Raw genomic sequence first — 21,700 nt, 5'->3', positions numbered from 1 at the left:
CAATCTTCTCTCCCCAACCTTCTATGCCCTTTCCAATCTTCTCTCTCCAACCTTCTACACCTTTCCAACTGACACTCTCCAACCTTCTACACCTTTCCAGCCTTCTCTCTCCAACCTTCTATGCCCTTTCCAACTGTCACTCTCCAACCTTCTATGCCCTTTCCAACCTTTTATGTCCTTCCCAGCCTTCACTCTCCAACTTTCTACACCTTTTCGACTTTGTACACTCTCACAGACCTTTTACACACAATACAAGTGTACGACTGACTCAGACAATCCCTTTCCTTACTGTGTCTATACGAACCAAGGTGTGAGTGTATTGATGAAGCTATCTGTTACAGAAGAAGGATGAGCCACTCTCTAAGATGGTGCTCCAGGGACTAATCCAGTATTTCTCTATCTACGCATCATCAACAAATGTGTACTTAGGGCAGCAATGAAAAGCTCGTTAAATACTTAATTAGGATTTAATTGCCATGGTACTTGTCATATCCAGCCTCAAATCGTACCGATAACCTGGTGTTACTGACAGCATTACATTTGTGAGGTGATGAAGGTATTGGAAATTGTAAGGGTACTAGGATTGTATTGGTCTATGGACAGGTCCTGATGATGACAGATAATTAATTGTCTGTGTTAATCCTGATTATATATCAGGTCAGAAAACAGTAATAAAAGAATTACAGAATAATGTTAACCATTTCAGAATGGTATTCTGAGGTGTAAAGATATATACACATATATTTTCAGCATTTCTCACAATGAAAGAATGTATAAATTCGGAGTTAAATATGTGATGTCATTCCCTAATTGGCACTGCATGTTCATCCCCATCTCATAATTAAGCCCCAGTGAAACCTGAAACTATCATAATTAGCTGTTGATGTAACCCACTAACCAGAATATCAAAAGAAATTAAACGCACAAATCACCTTAACATGCGTCCAAATATCTCTCACAAGCAGATTGTTGTGATTAATGGCCCTAGCCATGTCCTCTTTAGGCCACTCCTGGTAACAGTTATAGCATGTATCAGTGAGATATCAGGGAATCAACCACAAAATCAACTACAAAACACATCAAATCATACACTTTTTTTTCAAAAGTTGGCTTAAATTGACTCAACTAGATATGAAAGTTAAACTGAAATATTCACACCTGGTCATCTTAAACAAACAATATATCTACACAACTATATCTATAATTTACAAAAATAGTGGCTCCTACCCATTGTAGGATTTTATTGTATCTAAACAAATGTATTATGTGATGTAGACTATGATCTTAATATATCTTTGTCATGTGATGTAGACTTTGTCATGTGATGTTTACTTTGTCATGTGATGTAGACTTTGTCATGTGATGTAGACTTTGTCATGTGATGTTGACTTTGTCATGTGATGTAGACTTTGTCATGTGATGTTGACTTTGTCATGTGATGTAGACTTTGTCATGTGATGTAGACTTTGTCATGTGATGTAGACTTTGTCATGTGATGTAGACTTTGTCATGTGATGTAGACATTGTCATGTGATGTTGACTTTGTCATGTGATGTAGACTTTGTCATGTGATGTTGACTTTGTCAAGTAATGTTGACTTTGTCATGTGATGTAGACGTTGTCATGTGATGTTGACTTTGTCATGTGATGTAGACTTTGTCATGTGATGTAGACTTTGTCATGTGATGTAGACTTTGTCATGTGATGTAGACTTTGTCATGTGATGTAGACTTTGTCATGTAGACTTTGTCATGTGATGTTGACTTTGTCATGTGATGTAGACTTTGTCATGTGATGTTGACTTCATCATGTGATGTAGACTTTGTCATGTGATGTTGACTTTGTCATGTGATGTTGACTTTGTCATGTGATGTAGACTTTGTCATGTGATGTAGACTTTGTCATGTGATGTTGACTTTGTCATGTGATGTAGACTTTGTCATGTGATGTTGACTTTATCATGTAATGTTGACTTTATCATGTGATGTTGACTTTTTTTTTATGTTATCAGGGTTCGAAATTAACACTCGCACACTCACCCAAATGCGAGTTGGTTTTTTAAATGGCGAGTGGAAAAATATTGTACTTGCATTTTTTGGCGAGCAGGTGCATTGTTCGTTATTTCAAATACATATATAGTTACTAAATATTCCAATCAATACACCTGTCATAAATCGTGTGCCAAATATTTATAGCCTAAATGAATCGTGAATTAAAAGCACAATGTTTCAAATTGCAGCGTCTTGTCGGACACTTTGAAATACTGTATACTTTCAAGCATCTCAAAAACATTGACATTAATTTGAAAAGTTTAGAGGTTTTTCTGTATAAAAATCTTCTGAATGTTTTACGTAGTTTACAAAAATGGCTGGACATTAGCCTGCAAAATTGCAAAAGCGTGCACAAGATGAAAAAGGACAACTAATCCTGCTGTTATTTACAGTTAAGTTTAGACAAAAACACTTAAATTATATGTAAGGTTTTTTTTATATATGTTGATTTTTCATGTGTGATGTTCCAGACTTTGTCATCTGTGATGTTACTTTATCATGTGATGTAGACTTTATCATGTGATGATGACTTTTTTTATGTAATCAGGGTTTCGAAATTAACACTCGCACACTCACCAAATGCGAGTTGGTTTTTTAAATGGCGAGTGGAAAAAATATTGTACTTGCATTTTTTGGCGAGCAGGTGCATTGTTTCGTTATTTCAAATACATATTATAGTTACTAAATATTCAATCAATACACCTGTCATAAATCGTGTGCCAAATATTATAGCCTAAATGAAATCGTGAATTAAAAGCACAATGTTTCAAATGCAGCGTCTTGTCGACACTTTGAAATACTGTATACTTTCAAGCATCTCAAAAACATTGACATTAATTTGAAAAGTTTAGAGGTTTTCCGTAAAAAAATCTTTCTTCTGAATGTTTTACGTAGTTTACAAAAATGGCTGACATTAGCCTGCAAAATTGCAAAAGCGTGCACAAGATGAAAAAGGATAACTAATCCTGCTGTTATTTACAGTTAAGTTTAGACAAAAACACTTAAATTATATGTAAGGTTTTTTTTTATATATGTGTTTTTTTCCATGACACTGCCAGATAATTGTCATTCTGAAAATAAAAAGTTGTCATACTTCACTTGTATAATGACACTAAAACGCAAAAATATTTATTGTAAGTAACAATAAACAAATATAATAGTTATCAATGAATGGTTGGTTTGAATAGAAATTTCAAAGTGGCAAGCAAGTTTCTGATTTGGCTAGTTGAAATTTTACCAACTTGCCAAAAATGGATAGTGGCTTAAAAAGTTAAATTCTGACCCTGGTAATGTAGCCTTTGTCATGTGATGTAGACTTGGTCATGTGATGTAGACTCTGTCATGTGATGTAGACTTTGTCATGTGATGTTGACTTTGTCATGTAATGTAGACATTGTCATGTGATGTTGACTTTGTCATGTGATGTACTTGTCATGTGATGTTGACTTGTCATGTGATGTATAGACTTTGTCAGTGCAATTGTCATGTGATGTAGACATTGTCATTGATTTGATTTGAAATGTGATGTACACTTGTCATGTGATATTGATTTTGTCATGTGATGTGATTTATCATTTTTAGACATTGTCAATGTGATATAGACTATTGTCATGTGATGTAGACATTGTCATGTGATGTTGACATTGTCATGTGATGTAGACATTGTCATGTGATGTTGACATTGTCATGTGATGTTGATTTTGATTGATTTTGACATGTGATGTACACTTTGTCATGTGATATAGACTTTGTCATGCGATATAGACTTTGCCATGTGATGTTTTGATGATATAGACCTGTTTAATGAATCAGATCTGAATGAATCACTATAACTGAGAATCACTTTTCATGACCAGAAATTATTAAACCATCCCTATAATGTGATTCCTGACAACTAATGTCTCCTGGACACAGATATCTTATTAGTACATTCATTAATCAAAGGTTATACACTGTATAATCAATTAACCTTAAGCTACAAGCCGATCCTACCACGAAATAAACAAATGGTACAAGATACAAGATAAAAGAGAGTGTCGTATACATACAATGAAATAACATTAGCTCTGTGGAGCTATTCTTAAGAATATCCATATCCCTTATGCATTATATCTTAAAAAGGCCCAATATCATATTTAGTTATGATGAAATCTATCTGCAAAACCAATTAAAAAGAGAGAGGAGAAAATCAATTTTATGGACAGGTGCTTGTTGTATTTTAGGAAAGGAGGATAGAAGATAATTGTGTGTGGGCATATCAGTTTGTTCCCTTGTTGTGTGGCTTCAGCTATGATGAACACCTGATCACTTACCAATACCATGATCTATATACAATTTCACCGAAACACAGTACTCACAGATTCTAAAATAATTATAAAGAACCAGGAATAGACAATTAGTCTTCATAAACAGGTTTAACTTCATTTAATGAAAATGTTACAATTGAGGCCAAACCATTTTACTACATAACAAATAAGTAAGTGTTGGAGCATCAACACCAAACATTCCATATAAGATAATGGTGTATTACGTTGACATGTTTAAGATGGCTAGACTATCCGTCATTAGAACAATTTTACATACAATATACAGGTGTATGCATGGCCTTAATGAGTGTGCTGCATTCCACTACTATGGATAGAGTTTCTTTGGTTGTATCTCCTATTAACAGGGTCAGTTAGAATATAAAGATGTGCCAGGATGTCATAAGGAAGTGAAGGAAAGCCAGAGTACCCTGAGAAAACCACCAACCTCTTATCTGTACCTGCATGGCTACTGCAACCCAGAGGATCACTTTCTTGGTCACTGTGACCCTAGCTATAAGATGAACAGAAGCCTGTGAGAAAGTGCAGTTTTACAGTAATTCTCCTAGGGTAATTATTGAGATGGAACTATGATCACAGATATTGTCTGTTGAAGCAGTGCATCACACACCAGACGTTGTAGACAGAAACACATGTCTGTATGTCTATTGAATATATGTCACACACTGATTGGCAATTCATTGATTACCACGGAAACCATTTCCATGTGTTTCTGATGTTTCTATAATCAGATATAAGATGTCAGGATAACTATTCCTACAGAAAAACGTGATAGGTGACAGAAAGATTCAATTGAAGGAATAATCAACTTATCATTATTGAAATGGGGGAGGTTGTAATTGTAATGTCTGGAACTTGTGTAAAAATTTCTTACAGAATTTGAATCTATTACTTTATGTTAGATCTTTAATCAAATGCTCATTACAAATAGTCATGGTCAAGATCTAGCCACATCCCTTGCTCGCACACAAACATGTACCATTGCAACAAATCAAGGTTGGAGCATACATAATACAAAATGCAAAGTTACCTGCGGTACCCGAGCTAGTTTGATTGACAGCTGGTGAACTTTAAATTATTATGACATCACTAGACCAATAGTTCCTGTCCAACACAGCCAAATAAAGTCATTCAGGTCATATTTCACTAACTACCAGGATGTAAATTACATGGGCAAATAATTAGGTAGATTATGTGATAAAAAGAACAAACATCAATTAGACATTGACATAATATTATAAGGTAAAAACAGTGAGGGGGTGGAGGGAGGGTCAGGTCAGTGGCTACCTGGGTTTTATAAAACAGATAGGGGGTTGGAGGGAGGGTATCAGGTCAGTGGCTACATGGGTTTTATAAAACAGAGAGGGGGTGGAGGGAGGGTATCAGGTCAGTGGCTACCTGGGTTTTATAAAACAGAGAGGGGGTTGGAGGGAGGGTATCAGGTCAGTGGCTACCTGGGTTTTATAAAACAGAGCGGGGGTTGGAGGGAGGGTATCAGGTCAGTGGCTACCTGGGTTTTATAAAACAGATGAGGGGTTGGAGGGAGGGTATCAGGTCAGTGGCTACCTGGGTTTTATAAAACAGAGAGGGGTGGAGGGAGGGTATCAGGTCAGTGGCTACCTGGGTTTTATAAAACAGAGAGGGGGTTGAGGGAGGGTATCAGGTCAGTGGCTACCTGGGTTTTATAAAAATGAGAGGGGGTTGAGGGAGGGTATCAGGTCAGTGGCACCTGGTTTATAAAAAGTGGCAAAACCTGAGTTTTAAAAAAACAGATGTGGGGTGGGAGGTAGGGTATCAGGTCAGTGGCTACCTGGGTTTTATAAAACAGAGAGGGGGTTAGAGGGAGGGTATCAGGTCAGTGGCTACCTGGGTTTTATAAAACAGAGAGGGGGTTGGAGGGAAGGTATCAGGTCAGTGGCTACCGAGGTTTTATAAAACAAAGAGGGGGTTGGAGGGAGGGTATCAGGTCAGTGGCTACCTGGGTTTTATAAAACAGTGAGGGGGTGGAGGGAGGGTATCAGGTCAGTGGCTACCTGGGTTTTATAAAACAGATAGTGGGTTTAAGGGAGGGTATCAGGTCAGTGGCTACCTTCGTTTTATAATACTTATTGATTTTGAAATGATGGGAATCCAATCTATGAGGTAAAATTCAGTACAAACAATTGTCTGGATAATACGTCAATGTCAGGTAATGATTACAGGTGTTGACCAGCTAGCTTATAGTCCCATCTCCTGACAGTCTTTAGCCATGCCTTGTGCTAACACAAGCACTTGTACACATTCAGTGTTGGAACAAATGTCGGAGCACTTAATAAGAAAGTCACAAGCGGTATAACCTGGATCTTACTTAACAAAATTGGTTTCTCCATTACTGGCGCAAAAGTACACCTTTCAACTTACGCATATTCTCTTTTACATAGGCAGTTATAATTACATTGATTTCTTACCAAAGTAACAGAGGTTTTTCCTATTTGACCGTCTGCTTCATTTCAAAATTATAACTGTAATCTAATAGCTAACTAAAACCCCCTGCTACTCCTTATTTGAGACCATGGCAACCAAATGTTCCTCCATTATATGTTTCCATGGTAACCATTATTGAAGCATGTGATGTGACAAATCATAGACGTCTGTATGTTACAATAATTGACCAAGTTTGAAGAAAATTGATCGAAAAGCTAGTGAGTAAATTATTGGCCATTTTACAACACCTAGGTAAGTATAGTCACATGGCTACCATTGCAACCAAAATTTTGGCGACACATGATCCCCAACATTGCTTCCAAGTTTCATTGAAATTGATTCAGTAGTTTATGAGAAGTTGTCCAGTCATTTTTTCTACAGACAGACAGACAAGCTAATTTTGGTATACCCCCCCCCTCACATCCCCTTAACTTCACATTATCTCAATTGAAAATTACCATGTGTTGACAATGTTACGATTAGATAATGTTTGGAATTCATTAACTTTGCTGGAATACATAACATTTTATACATTTATCAAATTTGATTTTTGGTCAAAAAACAAATGCTGCTAAATCCTCATGAAATGTAGTGATTTCACAGAGAATCACAGATTAACTTATTGGTGAAGATATCTTTTCTGACTTTGTACATGTATATGCCAGAAGCCTTTTAATTAAACTTTTATTTACTTTTACACATTTGTACAATATTTTTTACATCAATCTTGTGTTTCTTTTCATCAAATCTCAAATTCTTTTGTTGAAACCAGATCGGGTGTGTTCACAAAGCATGCATCACTACCTGTTCATGTCCAGCTTATACTCTCCTGGATGACACGTGATTAAGCCTCTAATTATGGTTTAAGTGGTAACAATTTGTCAATTGTCTATAATTTGCACTTGAACAGTTGAAATCCTGTTACAAAATAGGTGAAAATTTCTGTACATCACAAATCAAATAATAGTCAATGTCATTTAATGATTTTTTAGATACAAAAATGAAGTGGGCGAGTACTATTTACCACTGAAGAGTCTGTTTATCATGACGTCATTATCAATAGCATTGACAGCAAATTATATTTTTTTCATGCATGCACTTTGTTTTGGTATCTCAAAACCCCCGTATTGCTAACATGTTAAATCAATACCATCAAACCTGTCTATAATGACCAACAAAGGGGCTAAACAAAATTGTTTAATCAGGTGGTGTTTAAACACAGGTCAATTAGGTTTGATATTGGTGATTTGGAACCCTAAGGAAGCAGTAATTTTTACAGGTGGTCTTTATACAGAGGTTGTTACAGTAGGTTGTATGGCACTATAGGATTGACAAATGAAAGGTAAGTATAGATACCTGTAATAGGAAGATCTGCTCCAGCCAAACTGTCACACATAGACTTGAATGATTCTCAGACAATGTCCAGCTCATTGAATATTGACTTAAAATCTAGTCAATGGCTCTCTATAGCTAGGTCAGCTTAATTGGCCGTCTATCAAACTGCTGAATTAAAAGTCAGATCGACTTAATCAAGAGTCATCTGGTAGAGTTGAATCAGCAACCATCAAAAGTAGCATTGAATTAGAGACATCCAGTTCAAGTAAAATTGAAAATCTATAGCTGAATCTGTGGAAATAAAGCTGAATCAGTCAAATTGAATATGCTGTCCCCATTTCAGTTGAATCAGATGTCATGCACAAAACGTTAATCAGTTAAACTGAATCAGATGTTGAATCTGGGACTGTCCATTAGGGTTAATTGTGTTACCATCCCGAAGAAATCAGTTATTGTCATTGAGGTTAGAAAGTTAGAGGCCTCAAACCATTGAGTCAATCAGAGAATAATTGATTGACTTTCTAATAATGAAGTTGAACCTGTTGTCATTCAGTAAAAAGACAGATGTCATCCAAATATTTGAATCAATGCCCATTAGTTTAGTTGAATAATTAAGTTGTCTTAAAAAGATGAATCACAATTCACTTACAATAGTTGAATCTGTGGATGTCCCTTAGAAGTGAATTTGTAAATGTTCATTAAGAGTTGAACATGTGGTTCTCCCTTTGAGTTGAATATGTGAATGTCTCTTAGATTAGAATCACTGATTGTCCCTTAGAGTTGAATCTGTGACTGTCCCTCAAGGTTGAATCTGTGATTGTCCCTTTTAAGTTTAATCTGTCAATGTCCATTACAGTTGAATCTGTGAATCTTCATTTCAGTTGAATCTGTGAATGTCCATTAGAGTTGAATATGATGTTAATCTGGGTAGTTGGTTCAGTTGCTGCCTATGAAGTTGTATAGACTGCCCTGGAAAAATTTAATCAAGTAATATTTAGAACCAATGAATGAGATTCTGATACCAAGCATTTACCTATATATAATATAGCTAGAGGTCGTCTAATTAATAATGGATGAATATGATCTCAATATTCGTATTATCTCCAGGTAAAATAAATGTCAGCTAATATTTCAATAAGACCTGTTTGGTAGCAGCACACCTGCTTATTTACACTTAACAGTAGTGTTGATTATCATGGCAGATTCATACCACCATTGTAGCTCATTAGGCCTAAATCATTCTAGGAATATCACCTAGAAGCATTGCTTTGGTTACTAGGTAACGGAAAAACGCTGATGAAATTCCGAGTTTGTTGGTGTTATGGGCTGTTATTGGCTGATTATGACTGTGAAACATCCCCGGGGAAGATCAATGTAGGATAAGCACCAATAAACTTATAATCACACATGGTCAGGATAGCATATCCCTCGGATCATATACAATCTCATCTCCCCTTAACTGATTTTATCCTGCAACTGTCCCACATACTGACCGATAACTACTGCCGGATAAACTTGTGCTTTATCCGTCAATACAAAATGCTTTATCCGTCAATACGATCACGTGGATTTGTTCCATATATGACGGAACTTTTTTCTAACTTGACCCAGAACTTGAACCTCCGGTGAATGAAACGTCATTCAGTCCCCGCTAAAACGTGACGTCACATTCACCGAAATGACGTCATTTTTACGATATGGAAAATCTCGTATGGCGTTGTCGTCTTTTTCTTGGCTCATGGCAAAGGTATGTACTGTAAAGTAATTCTTTAATGGATATTTATTGTTATTTGAGTATTTCCATTTCCTTTCAGTGATATATCACACTGAATAGAATTACATTGACTGTTTGTGAATGCGCTTATTTATTTCCCACGGCAGTAAAAAGGAGTACACTTTCCTTCGGTTAAGTGAATGAATCTTTACCTCCGCATCAAAGAAGCGACTCGCTTCGAGCGAAACAAAGTAAATAACTGACAATTCGCTTTCTTTTTGAATGACATAATGGTTGCAGGATAAACAGAATACACGGTTAGTATCTTACAATACAAGTTTTATTTTTGGTGCTCGACACGGAAAGCCGAGATGACTCGGCAAAGCCTCGTCATCTCGACTTTCCTAAGTCTCGCACCAAAATAAACCTTGTATTGTAAGATACTAACCATGTATTCTCTATATATATATCAGTGACCTGGAGTAAATAGATTGATATCATAAAATTCTCCTTATTATCATCCAAAATAAAAAATTCTACTGTTGTGTACAATACAAGTACTGGAAGTAGTGGCAGGTGGATTTTTTTATATTTTATGTTTCAATTTCTTTGTTACATGTCTAATAAACAGCTAAGATAATTTTTCTGTATGTTATAAATCATTTTCTTCTATTTTCAATGTTATAAAAAAAATTTTGCCAATATACCTTAACCACTTAGCCAATGTGATCCAGAAGTTAAGGGTCAGTGGTAGAATGTCATACACCTTAACCACTGTGACCCAGATATTGAGGGTTAGTGGTAGAATGTCATACACCTTAATCACTGTAACCCAGATGTTGAGGGTCGGTGGTAGAATGTCATACACCTTAACCACTGTGACCCAGATGTTGAGGGTTAGTAGTAGAATGTCATACACCTTAACCACTGTGACCCAGATATTGAGGGTTAGTGGTAGAATGTCATACACCTTAACCACTGTGACCCAGATGTTGAAGGTTAGTGGTAGAATGTCATACACCTTAACCACTGTGACCCAGATATTGAGGGTTAGTGGTAGAATGTCATACACCTTAACCACTGTGACCCAGATATTGAGGGTTAGTGGTAGAATGTCATACACCTTAACCACTGTGACCCAGATGTTGAAGGTTAGTGGTAGAATGTCATACACCTTAACCACTGTGATCCAGATGTTGAAGGTTAGTGGTAGAATGTCATACACCTTAACCACTGTGACCCAGATGTTGAAGTTTAGTGGTAGAATGTCATACACCTTAACCACTGTGACCCAGATGATGAAGGTTAGTGGTAGAATGTCATACACCTTAACCACTGTGACCCAGATATTGAGGTTAGTGGTAGAATGTCATACACCTTAACCACTGTGACCCAGATGTTGAGGGTCAGTGGTAGAATGTCATACACCTTAACCACTGTGACCCAGATGTTGAAGGTTAGTGGTAGAATGTCATACACCTTAACCACTGTGACCCAGATGTTGAGGGTCAGTGGTAGAATGTCATACACCTTAACCACTGTGACCCAGATGTTGAAGGTTAGTGGTAGAATGTCATACACCTTAACCACTGTGACCCAGATGTTGAAGGTTAGTGGTAGAATGTCATACACCTTAACCACTGTGACCCAGATGTTGAAGGTTAGTGGTAGAATGTCATACACCTTAACCACTGTGACCCAGATATTGAAGGGTTAGTGGTAGAATGTCATACACCTTAACCACTGCCAATGTGATCCAGTGGTAAGAATGTCATACACCTTAACCAATGTGACCCAGATCAGTTGAGGTCAGTGGTAGAATGTCATACACCTTAACCACTTAGCCAATGTGATCCAGAAGTTGAGGGTCAGTGGTAGAATGTCATACACCTTTAACCACTGTGACCCAGATATTGAGGGTTAGTGGTAGAATGTCATACACCTTAGCCAATGTGATCCAGAAGTTGAGGGTCAGTGGTAGAATGTCATACACCTTAACCACTTAGCCAATGTGATCCAGAAGTTGAGGGTCAGTGGTAGAATGTCATACACCTTAACCACTGTGACCCAGATATTGAGGGTTAGTGGTAGAATGTCATACACATTAACCACTGTGACCCAGATATTGAGGGTTAGTGGTAGAATGTCATACACCTTAACCACTGTGACCCAGATGTTTGAAGGTTAGTGGTAGAATGTCATACACCTTAACCACTGTGACCCAGATGTTGAAGGTTATTGGTAAAATGTCATACACCTTAACCACTGTGACCCAGTTGTTGAAGGTTAGTGGTAGAATGTCATACACCTTAACCACTGTGACCCAGATATTGAGGGTTAGTGGTAGAATGTCATACACCTTAACCACTGTGACCCAGATGTTGAGGGTTAGTGGTAGAATGTCATACACCTTAACCACTGTGACCCAGATGTTGAAGGTTAGTGGTAGAATGTCATACACCTTAACCACTGTGACCCAGATGTTGAAGGTTAGTGGTAGAATGTCATACACCTTAACCACTGTGACCCAGATGTTGAGGGTTAGTGGTAGAATGTCATACACCTTAACCACTGTGACCCAGATGTTGAGGGTTAGTGGTAGAATGTCATACACCTTAACCACTGTGACCCAGATATTGAGGGTTAGTGGTAGAATGTCATACACCTTAACCACTGTGACCCAGATGTTGAGGGTTAGTGGTAGAATGTCATACACCTTAACCACTGTGACCCAGATGTTGAGGGTTAGTGGTAGAATGTCATACACCTTAACCACTGTGACCCAGATGTTGAAGGTTAGTGGTAGAATGTCATACACCTTAACCACTGTGACCCAGTTTTGATGAGGTTAGTGGTAGAATGTCATACACCTTAACCACTGTGACCCAGATGTTGAGTTAGTGGTAGAATGTCATACACCTTAACCACTGTGACCCAGATATTGAGGTTTAGTGGTAGAATGTCATACACCTTAACCACTGTGACCCAGATGTTGAAGGTTAGTGGTAGAATGTCATACACCTTAACCACTGTGACCCAGATGTTGAAGGTTATTGGTAGAATGTCATACACCTTAACCACTGTGACCCAGATGTTGAAGGTTAGTGGTAGAATGTCATACACCTTAACCACTGTGACCCAGATATTGAGGGTTAGTGGTAGAAATGTCATACACCTTAACCACTGTGACCCAGATATTGAGGGTTAGTGGTAGAATGTCATACACCTTAACCACTGTGACCCAGATGTTGAAGGTTAGTGGTAGAATGTCATACACCTTAACCACTGTGACCCAGATGTTGAGGGTTAGTGGTAGAATGTCATACACCTTAACCACTGTGACCCAGATTTTGAAGGTTAGTGGTAGAATGTCATACACCTTAATCACTGTGACCCAGATGTCGAAGGTTAGAGGTAGAATGTAATACCTCTATACCCCCAACAATGTGACCCAGAGGGCGAGGGTAAATGGTAGAATGTCTGACACCTTAGCCACACAGCCACTGTGACCCAGCAGTAGAGAGTTACTTGTAGAATGTCTGACACCTTAACCACTCAGCCACACTGACAATACATATCTAATTGAGATGTTTCTTGTTTTATTAGACAATACTGCAATAATTACTAACATTGTACTTATTTATCAACACCAACTGATAGATATTAGGTCATGAATATGCATGAGGGTTATATCTGCAATACCTTTTAACAACATGAATATTTATGAACTTCTGCAATGACCTGTATGTCAAGAACAGACAAGAGATAACAATTACATTTTAAAATGGGGACTTAACAATAGAAATGGAAACATGATGTGCCCCTGGCTGCAACCATCAGAAAGTTGTTGACAAAAACAAAAATAAATAAGTATTCCCATTGGAAAAATTATATTTAGCATTGGTGACCAGTGCAAAATATTGATAACATGTTGAGAAAACTACACATGACTGCAAACAACCTTTGATACTTCAAATGTCAAAATCTAAGATGGCTGCCGTCTTGTTTTCTAATCAGCCAAAAAATAAAATTAATGAATAAATTTGCAACAAGACCAACTATCAAATTTACATAAAAATAATTAAAAAAGATTCCTTCATTTCTTTCCGAAAAATAGAAATAACAATTATTGTTTATGGACAGGACAGATAGACAACTGTTTTACTATTGTATAATCAGCTCCAGTCATTACTCTTACTGAACATTTTTTTTTTTTTTTTAATTTTTAATTAATTATTTTTTTGGATGGGTAAATTCAACTTACCTGCTGAGCTAAAAGAAATCCATGCCAAAGCTTCAAAGACATTCTGTGACTAGCCATGGAAACATTCTGTGTCTGGGCTTAGAAAATTCTGGGCCTGGGCAAACAGACATCCCATGCTTTGGTTTAAAGACATTCTGTACCTGACCATAGAGGTATTCTGTACCTGGGCTTAGGGCATAGAGACATTCCATGCCTTTGCATTATGACATTTTTCGTTGGGCTTAGAACATATTCTTCTTCTGAGCTAAGAGACATTCAATACCTTGGCATAAAGACATTCCGTACCTGGGCTCAGTCATTCCGGGCCTTGGCTTAAGAGAGTGTATTGTCTAGGCATAGAGAAATACAGACTACCATCAGGACTGTAGTTTGAGTGTAACATCATTTGGTGAGCAAGTATTTCTGTTTTCTCTTAAAACAGGGATGCCTTACATGTCATTATTGAAATTTTAACCTAAAACATACATTGGTTAGGTATATGTGATACAATTGACAGACATAGACTGCTGGTTGTTTTTTCTCCAGATACTTCAGCTTTCGCTCCACCACTAAACTGCTTCTGGTACGTCCAATGACTTTGTAGATGTGTCATTCGCAACTTCAATTCATTGCATGAAAACAAATTTGTAATTCATTGAGCTTGAACAGCTAAAGGTAACCAGAGGTAACCCGTAAAAATCAGCTGTGTGTAGGTCACTGCTAAAGACAAAAATTATACCCGTGTCATTATTTGGCAAATGACACAAAAATTGGCAAATAACCTGGTAACACAAAAATTACCAAGATTGAAACTGATAGTGATTTGTGTTCACATGAAAAAAATCAAATACAAAGTGGTTTGAAAATAAAATATGTGATATTTTTTATTGTCGTTATTTATCATCCAAAATTCACTTATACAATGACGAGAAACATATAACTACATGACTAAGAACAATGTATAGATGATACTGGGATGAACAATATTTATGACTAAATGAAGTATGGAGGATGAAGTTTAAAAATAAATGAATCAACCACATAATCATCGAAAACAATACATTTAAAAAATTGCTGGCACATAAAATGAATACTTGATGCAACTTGTTAAAGAATATAAAATGAATACAAGAACATGGAAGAACATATGTAAATGACATATATATACAAATGAAATCCTCGCTTCACATGAAGACAGACCTGGAGCATTGTTATGTAGGTCTTATGTTGCTGTCTCCAAATTTTCAATCTTCCTTCGACACACCTCACATTCATGTCACTTCTCCAGAATAATGAATAATCAATAGACTCACAACTGATATTATCATATCAAACAAAATATGGTTGTGCAGCAAGAATCTCTTATAAATTGTACTTTCTAATCTGAAGAAAATACATTGTATCGAGAAACCTTATGAAACATGAATGCCACACCACACTTCAGTATTATATTAATTAATTCCTACATAAACCCTTCCAAATTTTTTTGTGAAATAAGATATACCGATTTATGGTTTGAAATGGATTTTGTAGGTATTTCTCTGTTCACAGTAATAAAATCCTTTTGAATTTTACATACAGCAATTGTGTCAGAGGTTGATGTAATTAGCAGGTGATTTAAATAACATAATTATCATTAACTGTATGTCTTCTGTAAAGCCCAGCAGACACATTACAGGATAAACTATGTTTACATAGTTCAAGGAACAAACTTTTTCAGGATAAATTGTACATCAATCTGATCGAGGAGCAGATTTGTTACATCATAATCATTTAAGGTTTTGTTACCAAGCACAGACTCTGTGTGTGATAATGCTGTACTAAGATCATGGTTTTACGTAAAGGTTAAATATAATTTCATACACATCCATTCACACGCACATCAAATTCTTCATTAACCTCTCAAAACTAAATTACACACTCATGCTCCATTTACATATAATGGGACATGTTTTCTGTGGGTATCGTCGCCCGACGCCACCACTGGGTTCTGTTTATGTCACTTCTGTTATCAAACATACGAGGTTCGGTCTTCTTAATGTACACCACAGCGTCTATAACTTCAGATGAAACAGTAACAGGGGAGGCAACTCAATCTATTACAAACGTCTTTCAATTTGTTTTAGTACCAGAATAATACAAAAGAAATTTTCAGTTTGAAAAACATTTCCAGTGCAGTCTTTAATACCATGTAATAAACCCTTTTAATGATTCTCAGTATCAAGGACTTCGAACCAGAAACTTCTACTTGATGATTTGGGAGTTATTAGTACATATTTGTTTAATAACTAGACATATCCCCAATCATCCATCAGAAGTCAATATATTAACTAAATAGTGGATTAAACGGCTATGTAAAATTATGTACAACCCATAAAAACGGTTTTTGTTTTTAACAAGTGATAATCCATTCTGTAAAAAAAAAATACACAAAAAAACTATGTAAAACTTGACCTAAAAGAAATGAAATTCATTTAAAACCTAGCAACAAATGGTCTATAAGTTTATACCCATATGGGATAACTGCACCAAAATGTAACATACAGCAGGCAGTATCCAATCCTAAAATACACATAAATTACGCACAGAGGGCAGTCTCCATAATCCAAACTTTTCATAAATAATGTATTCATCTTAAAATGAGACACAAGTTCTTTAGATTCAGACATCAGTAACCCAAAGTTTGATTGATATTCCACACAAGAATCATTCTGCTATTTTTTCTGTCGATTGTAGAACCAGTTTCTCAATAATCAGGCATTCATTCATACAAACAGCTGCTGGATATCATTGTTTGTACTAGAACAAGTACATCTGTGGATATTTCCTCTTAAATAACAAAACTAAAACATACCAGTAATATCCAACATCTTGTGAATATACAGGACACAGAAGAACCACAACTGTTCTCTATATAGCCCATATATCCCATACCCCCTTCCCCACACATTTTGTTGTTTAGTATTAGAGTCGCCTGTTCTTCAGAGCTGAACATTTTCATATGTTAGCACATATGAGGTACAGATAAAATTACAATCTTCATTAGAAGACACAGAACTCAAATGTTCCTTGAGTAAACCAGGCAACCCTTTAACAAAATCAAACCAGCAGTTCTGAAACGGTAGCCATGAGACCTATACACACCGACAGTGGAGACATTGACCTCTACGCACTGACATAGGAAGGTTGGCAAATACATTAAAACGAACATATTCCGCATCACAAATCTCCGCTATTTTGATCACATCTCCAATCACTGCTCGTCCTATTATTGAGTCCCATTTGTTCAATTTTCTAAATGTCTTTACAAGTTGACACCAAATCTTAGTCCCACAGTTACATTGAAGGACAAATCTGAATTGGCTACGTCAGTCTTGTATTTTCCCCAAGCTGTGGATTTATGGTTCAATTTGATCATTGCCTTAACGTCCCGTCTCATGCACTCGCCGCCCGATACACTGCTGCAATGTCGCTGTCGCCATATCCCAGTCGTCTGGCTTTCTTGTACAACTAAAACAAAGATAAAAACTTAAAATATGGTTCACACTAGCATTAGTAATACGTTATCTGTAACTTATCATCAACTTTGATATAAAAGTGTTTTGGTATTGCAGTTCACTAAAAGGTTACTCTGATTATGAGTCTGGTAAAAAAAGGATCCGACAACATCCTATATCCTTTGGACGGCCGTAACGTATTTATGCGTAATTATTCATTTGCCCCATTTCATGCACCCTTCTGGAGCCCCACTGAGACCTTTGAAAACTAAATACTAGTTTTTTGAAAAGAAGATGTTCATCCCTATATAGCATGTTAATATCGTTTCGATCATTGCATTAGTGACGTTACAAATCACCTTTGAACATGCCCAAATAAGTCAAAAATTGAGGTCTGAAATCCGGATTTTAGTGTGTGCCCAGAAACCTGTCGTTGTGACCTTAATTAGCAAGATACAGACATGCAAATGGTCTTAAACGATAGAAGAGATATCAAAGTAGGAGAAAATAGAGAGAAAGGGAAAAGGAAGGGGAAAATAGCACCGATTTAAAAAAAAAAAAAAAAAAAAAAAAAAAACAAGTTTCTCATGACCCGTGCGTGGTGGACCTTTAGGGGACTTCCGGTGACTGTTTTTGCTTGTTTGTAGTATGTACTGTTTGTTATCATCGTGAAAATGGCATCAAACCGAAATCTAAATGCAAACTGCTTTCATAGATGGCATTTGTTATAACCTACTATCAAAATTGAGTCAAGATCGAATCCTGCCGGCCGTCGAAAGGATATAAGGTAATGTTCTGTGCCCAGTTTCAAGAAAATTCCTTAACTTAAAGTGAATAGTCGGGCAAAGAAATTCAGTCTAAATGCGTTCATTGGCCTTCCAAAAGTTCTCACATATTAAAACGACGGTCAAGTTCTTCTTACGTTTCCCAGTTCTGACCATTGAAATAAAGAAAAGTTGAAAGCATTGAAAGCGAGGCTGCGTGGAAATGTAACCACGGACATAGTCAGCCAGGAGGACGTTTTAGGATTCCTGTACTTTAAATTAATTTCTTCGTACGCAGACAGATTTTGACGAGATATTTTATTTTCCTATTTCATAAGAAATTCTACTGGATACACTCACATCATTTTTACCGACTTTAGCCATTCTTGCCCGACTGTTCACTTTAAGAAAATTCATTAGGGAGCTCCATATAAGATGGAAAACTTGTGCCCAATCCCAATGTATATAAAATATCACAATAAAATATGTTTAAATCAAACATAAAATATGTTTAAACTAAAGCAATGTGATCCTCAAGTTAACTGTCCTCTTACTTACCTCATTTGCTGCTGCGGCCACATACAAGGGCTGTTCTACTTTGTCCCCTAGCAACAGTGACAAACGTAGGTCCTTTTGTTGGTGTACAAGTGGGAAGTGGGGGTCATACTTCTGATTCAGTATGGCTGCAAGGTCAAAGGTCAATTAAAGGGTAATTATTACTTAAGATTCAGTATGGCTGCAAGGTCAAAGGTCAAATTAAAGGGTAATTAATACCTATGATTCAGTACGGCTGCAAGGTCAAAATTCAAATTAAAGTGTCATACTTTTGATTCAGGATGGTTGCAAGGTCAAACTTCCAATTAAAGGGCAATTATTACTTCTGATTCAGTATAGCTACAAGGTCAAAGTTCAAATTAAAGGCCATATATAATTCTGATTTAATATTGCTGAAAGGTCAAAGTTCAAATTAAAGGGACATACTTCTAATTCATTATGGCTGCAAGGTCAAAATTTTGGGTCATACTTTGAATTATGTATAGCTGCAAGATCGTAGTTAAAATTCGGCGTTCATATTTTAAATGCAGATTTAGTGTATGGTTGTAAGTCATACTATGGGACCAAATTTTAAATTTTTGAAAAATACGAAAATGAATTTTATTCCCTTTAACATTCTTTGTACATAATACCGTTAAAATTTGAATCTGTAACATCTTATACAAACTATGGGCAACTGTCATTCCTCGCAAATTATTCTAAGACAGTCAATTTATCATTTAAGTTCAAGCTTCTATGCACACTCTCTTGCTTTCCAACCTTACTAATGCATTCACCCCAGAAGACTTTTGTGTATGATTGTTAGACAGGAGAGATACATACCCTGACTTTTGTGTATGATTGTTAGACAGGAGAGATACATACCCTGACTTTTGTGTATGATTGTTAGACAGGAGAGATACATACCCTGACTTTTGTGTATGATTGTTAGACAGGAGAGATACATACCCTGACTTTTGTGTATGATTGTTAGACAGGAGAGATACATACCCTGACTTTTGTGTATGATTGTTAGACAGGAGAGATACATACCCTGACTTTTGTGTATGATTGTTAGACAGGAGAGATACATACCTTGACTTTTGTGTATGATTGTTAGACAGGAGAGATACATACCCTGACTTTTGTGTATGATTGTTAGACAGGAGAGATACATACCCTGACTTTTGTGTATGATTGTTAGACAGGAGAGATACATACCCTGACTTTTGTGTATGATTGTTAGACAGGAGAGATACATACCCTGACTTTTGTGTATGATTGTTAGACAGGAGAGATACATACCCTGACTTTTGTGTATGATTGTTAGACAGGAGAGATACATACCCTGACTTTTGTGTATGATTGTTAGACAGGAGAGAGATACATACCCTGACTTTTGTGTATGATTGTTAGACAGGAGAGATACATACCCTGACTTTTGTGTATGATTGTTAGACAGGAGAGATACATACCCTGACTTTTGTGTATGATTGTTAGACAGGAGAGATACATACCCTGACTTTTGTGTATGATTGTTAGACAGGAGAGATACATACCCTGACTTTTGTGTATGATTGTTAGACAGGAGAGATACATACCCTGACTTTTGTGTATGATTGTTAGACAGGAGAGATACATACCCTGACTTTTGTGTATGATTGTTAGACAGGAGAGATACATACCCTGACTTTTGTGTATGATTGTTAGACAGGAGAGATACATACCCTGACTTTTGTGTATGATTGTTAGACAGGAGAGATACATACCCTGACTTTTGTGTATGATTGTTAGACAGGAGAGATACATACCCTGACTTTTGTGTATGATTGTTAGACAGGAGAGATACATACCCTGACTTTTGTGTATGATTGTTAGACAGGAGAGATACATACCCTGACTTTTGTGTATGATTGTTAGACAGGAGAGATACATACCCTGACTTTTGTGTATGATTGTTAGACAGGAGAGATACATACCCTGACTTTTGTGTATGATTGTTAGACAGGAGAGATACATACCCTGACTTTTGTGTATGATTGTTAGACAGGAGAGATACATACCCTGACTTTTGTGTATGATTGTTAGACAGGAGAGATACATACCCTGACTTTTGTGTATGATTGTTAGACAGGAGAGATACATACCCTGACTTTGTGTATGATTGTTAGACAGGAGAGATACATACCCTGACTTTTGTGTATGATTGTTAGACAGGAGAGATACATACCCTGACTTTTGTGTATGATTGTTAGACAGGAGAGATACATACCCTGACTTTTGTGTATGATTGTTAGACAGGAGAGATACATACCCTGACTTTTGTGTATGATTGTTAGACAGGAGAGATACATACCCTGACTTTTGTGTATGATTGTTAGACAGGAGAGATACATACCCTGACTTTTGTGTATGATTGTTAGACAGGAGAGATACATACCCTGACTTTTGTGTATGATTGTTAGACAGGAGAGAACATACCCTGACTATTGTGTATGATTGTTAGACAGGAGAGATACATACCCTGACTTTTGTGTATGATTGTTAGACAGGAGAGATACATACCCTGACTTTTGTGTATGATTGTTAGACAGGAGAGATACATACCCTGACTTTTGTGTATGATTGTTAGACAGGAGAGATACATACCCTGACTTTTGTGTATGATTGTTAGACAGGAGAGATACATACCCTGACTTTTGTGTATGATTGTTAGACAGGAGAGATACATACCCTGACTTTTGTGTATGATTGTTAGACAGGAGAGATACATAC

At 36.7% G+C, this 21,700-nt stretch overlaps 2 protein-coding genes across 3 annotated transcripts in view; both read right to left on the bottom strand.

The window, feature by feature from the left end:
* The window catches only part of LOC138328185 (serine/threonine-protein phosphatase with EF-hands pef-1-like), a 79,691-nt gene extending 65,102 nt beyond the window's left edge, over nt 1-14,589 (bottom strand). The window contains exons 1-3 of one of the 2 annotated variants that reach the window (XM_069274866.1): nt 14,152-14,589; nt 8,823-9,142; nt 8,195-8,464 (exon numbers count right to left, since the gene is read on the bottom strand). The gene's annotated coding sequence lies outside the window, so the exon portion shown is untranslated. Of the gene's footprint in view, nt 1-8,194; nt 9,619-14,151 lie in introns of those variants that run through there. The other variant, XM_069274867.1, reaches the window with a different exon arrangement.
* A 396-nt stretch (nt 14,590-14,985) lies between these two features.
* LOC138327148 (cytokine-like nuclear factor N-PAC) overlaps nt 14,986-21,700 on the bottom strand; it is a 54,427-nt gene continuing 47,712 nt past the window's right edge. Inside the window, exons 14-15 of the mRNA XM_069273135.1 lie at nt 18,950-19,074; nt 14,986-17,640 (exon numbers count right to left, since the gene is read on the bottom strand). Coding sequence (XP_069129236.1) covers nt 17,566-17,640; nt 18,950-19,074 — 200 coding nt within the window. The 3' untranslated portion in view covers nt 14,986-17,565. The remainder of the gene's footprint in view (nt 17,641-18,949; nt 19,075-21,700) is intronic.

This window comes from Argopecten irradians, chromosome 7, assembly GCF_041381155.1.
Source record: "Argopecten irradians isolate NY chromosome 7, Ai_NY, whole genome shotgun sequence".
Taxonomy (NCBI): Eukaryota; Metazoa; Mollusca; class Bivalvia; order Pectinida; family Pectinidae; genus Argopecten; species Argopecten irradians.
This window is presented reverse-complemented; position numbering and strand designations above follow the sequence as displayed.